This window comes from Buceros rhinoceros, unplaced genomic scaffold (genome assembly GCF_000710305.1).
Source record: "Buceros rhinoceros silvestris isolate BGI_N320 unplaced genomic scaffold, ASM71030v1 scaffold27936, whole genome shotgun sequence".
Taxonomy (NCBI): domain Eukaryota; kingdom Metazoa; phylum Chordata; class Aves; order Bucerotiformes; family Bucerotidae; genus Buceros; species Buceros rhinoceros.
This window is the reverse complement of record NW_010417359.1, coordinates 16,626-17,103: the sequence shown is the minus strand read 5'-3', so window position 1 is coordinate 17,103 and position 478 is coordinate 16,626. Positions and strand designations below refer to the sequence as shown.

The following is a 478-nucleotide window of genomic DNA, read 5'->3' as shown; positions in this document are numbered from 1 at the left end:
AGACCAGGGTTACTCCCTGTAAGAGCTGGGAAGGTGCGGGGGCACCGGTGAGCACCAGCGAGCGCTCTGCGGGCTGCAGAAGCGCTTACGGGATGAGGTACTCCATGACGTTGCTGATGGTCTGCTTGAGCATCATGATGATGGCCATCTGGATGAAGAGGTCGGTGATGCAGCCACTGGGGTGGCACTGCGGAGGGGTGAGACGAGAGGGGTTGTGCCTGGCAGAGGGTGGCCCGTCCCCGGGACTGGTGACCCAGGGAAGCTGAGATTCCCAGAGCCTTGCTGGGCAGCGGGGAGAGGAAGAGGAGGAGTTGTGGTGTGGGGTCAGAGAGCTTTATGGCAAGTCCCTCACCTCCTCCAGCCTCCACCTGCCGGCAATGCGCACGTAGTTCCCCGGGTGGCCGTTGATCCTGAGCAAGGAGGCGGTATCTGCTGAGCCCCGTTGGATGAACATCCAGGGGCAGGATGGAGGGCGCTG

The 478-nt window shown here is 62.8% G+C and overlaps 1 protein-coding gene across 1 annotated transcript in view; it reads right to left on the bottom strand.

The window, feature by feature from the left end:
• The window catches only part of ANO9 (anoctamin 9), a gene marked incomplete at both ends in the record, with an annotated part of 10,443 nt that overhangs the window by 1,718 nt on the left and 8,247 nt on the right, over positions 1-478 (bottom strand). The window contains 2 exons of the mRNA XM_010138191.1: positions 90-187; positions 353-432. Of these exons, the coding sequence (XP_010136493.1) occupies positions 90-187; positions 353-432 (178 nt within the window). The remainder of the gene's footprint in view (positions 1-89; positions 188-352; positions 433-478) is intronic.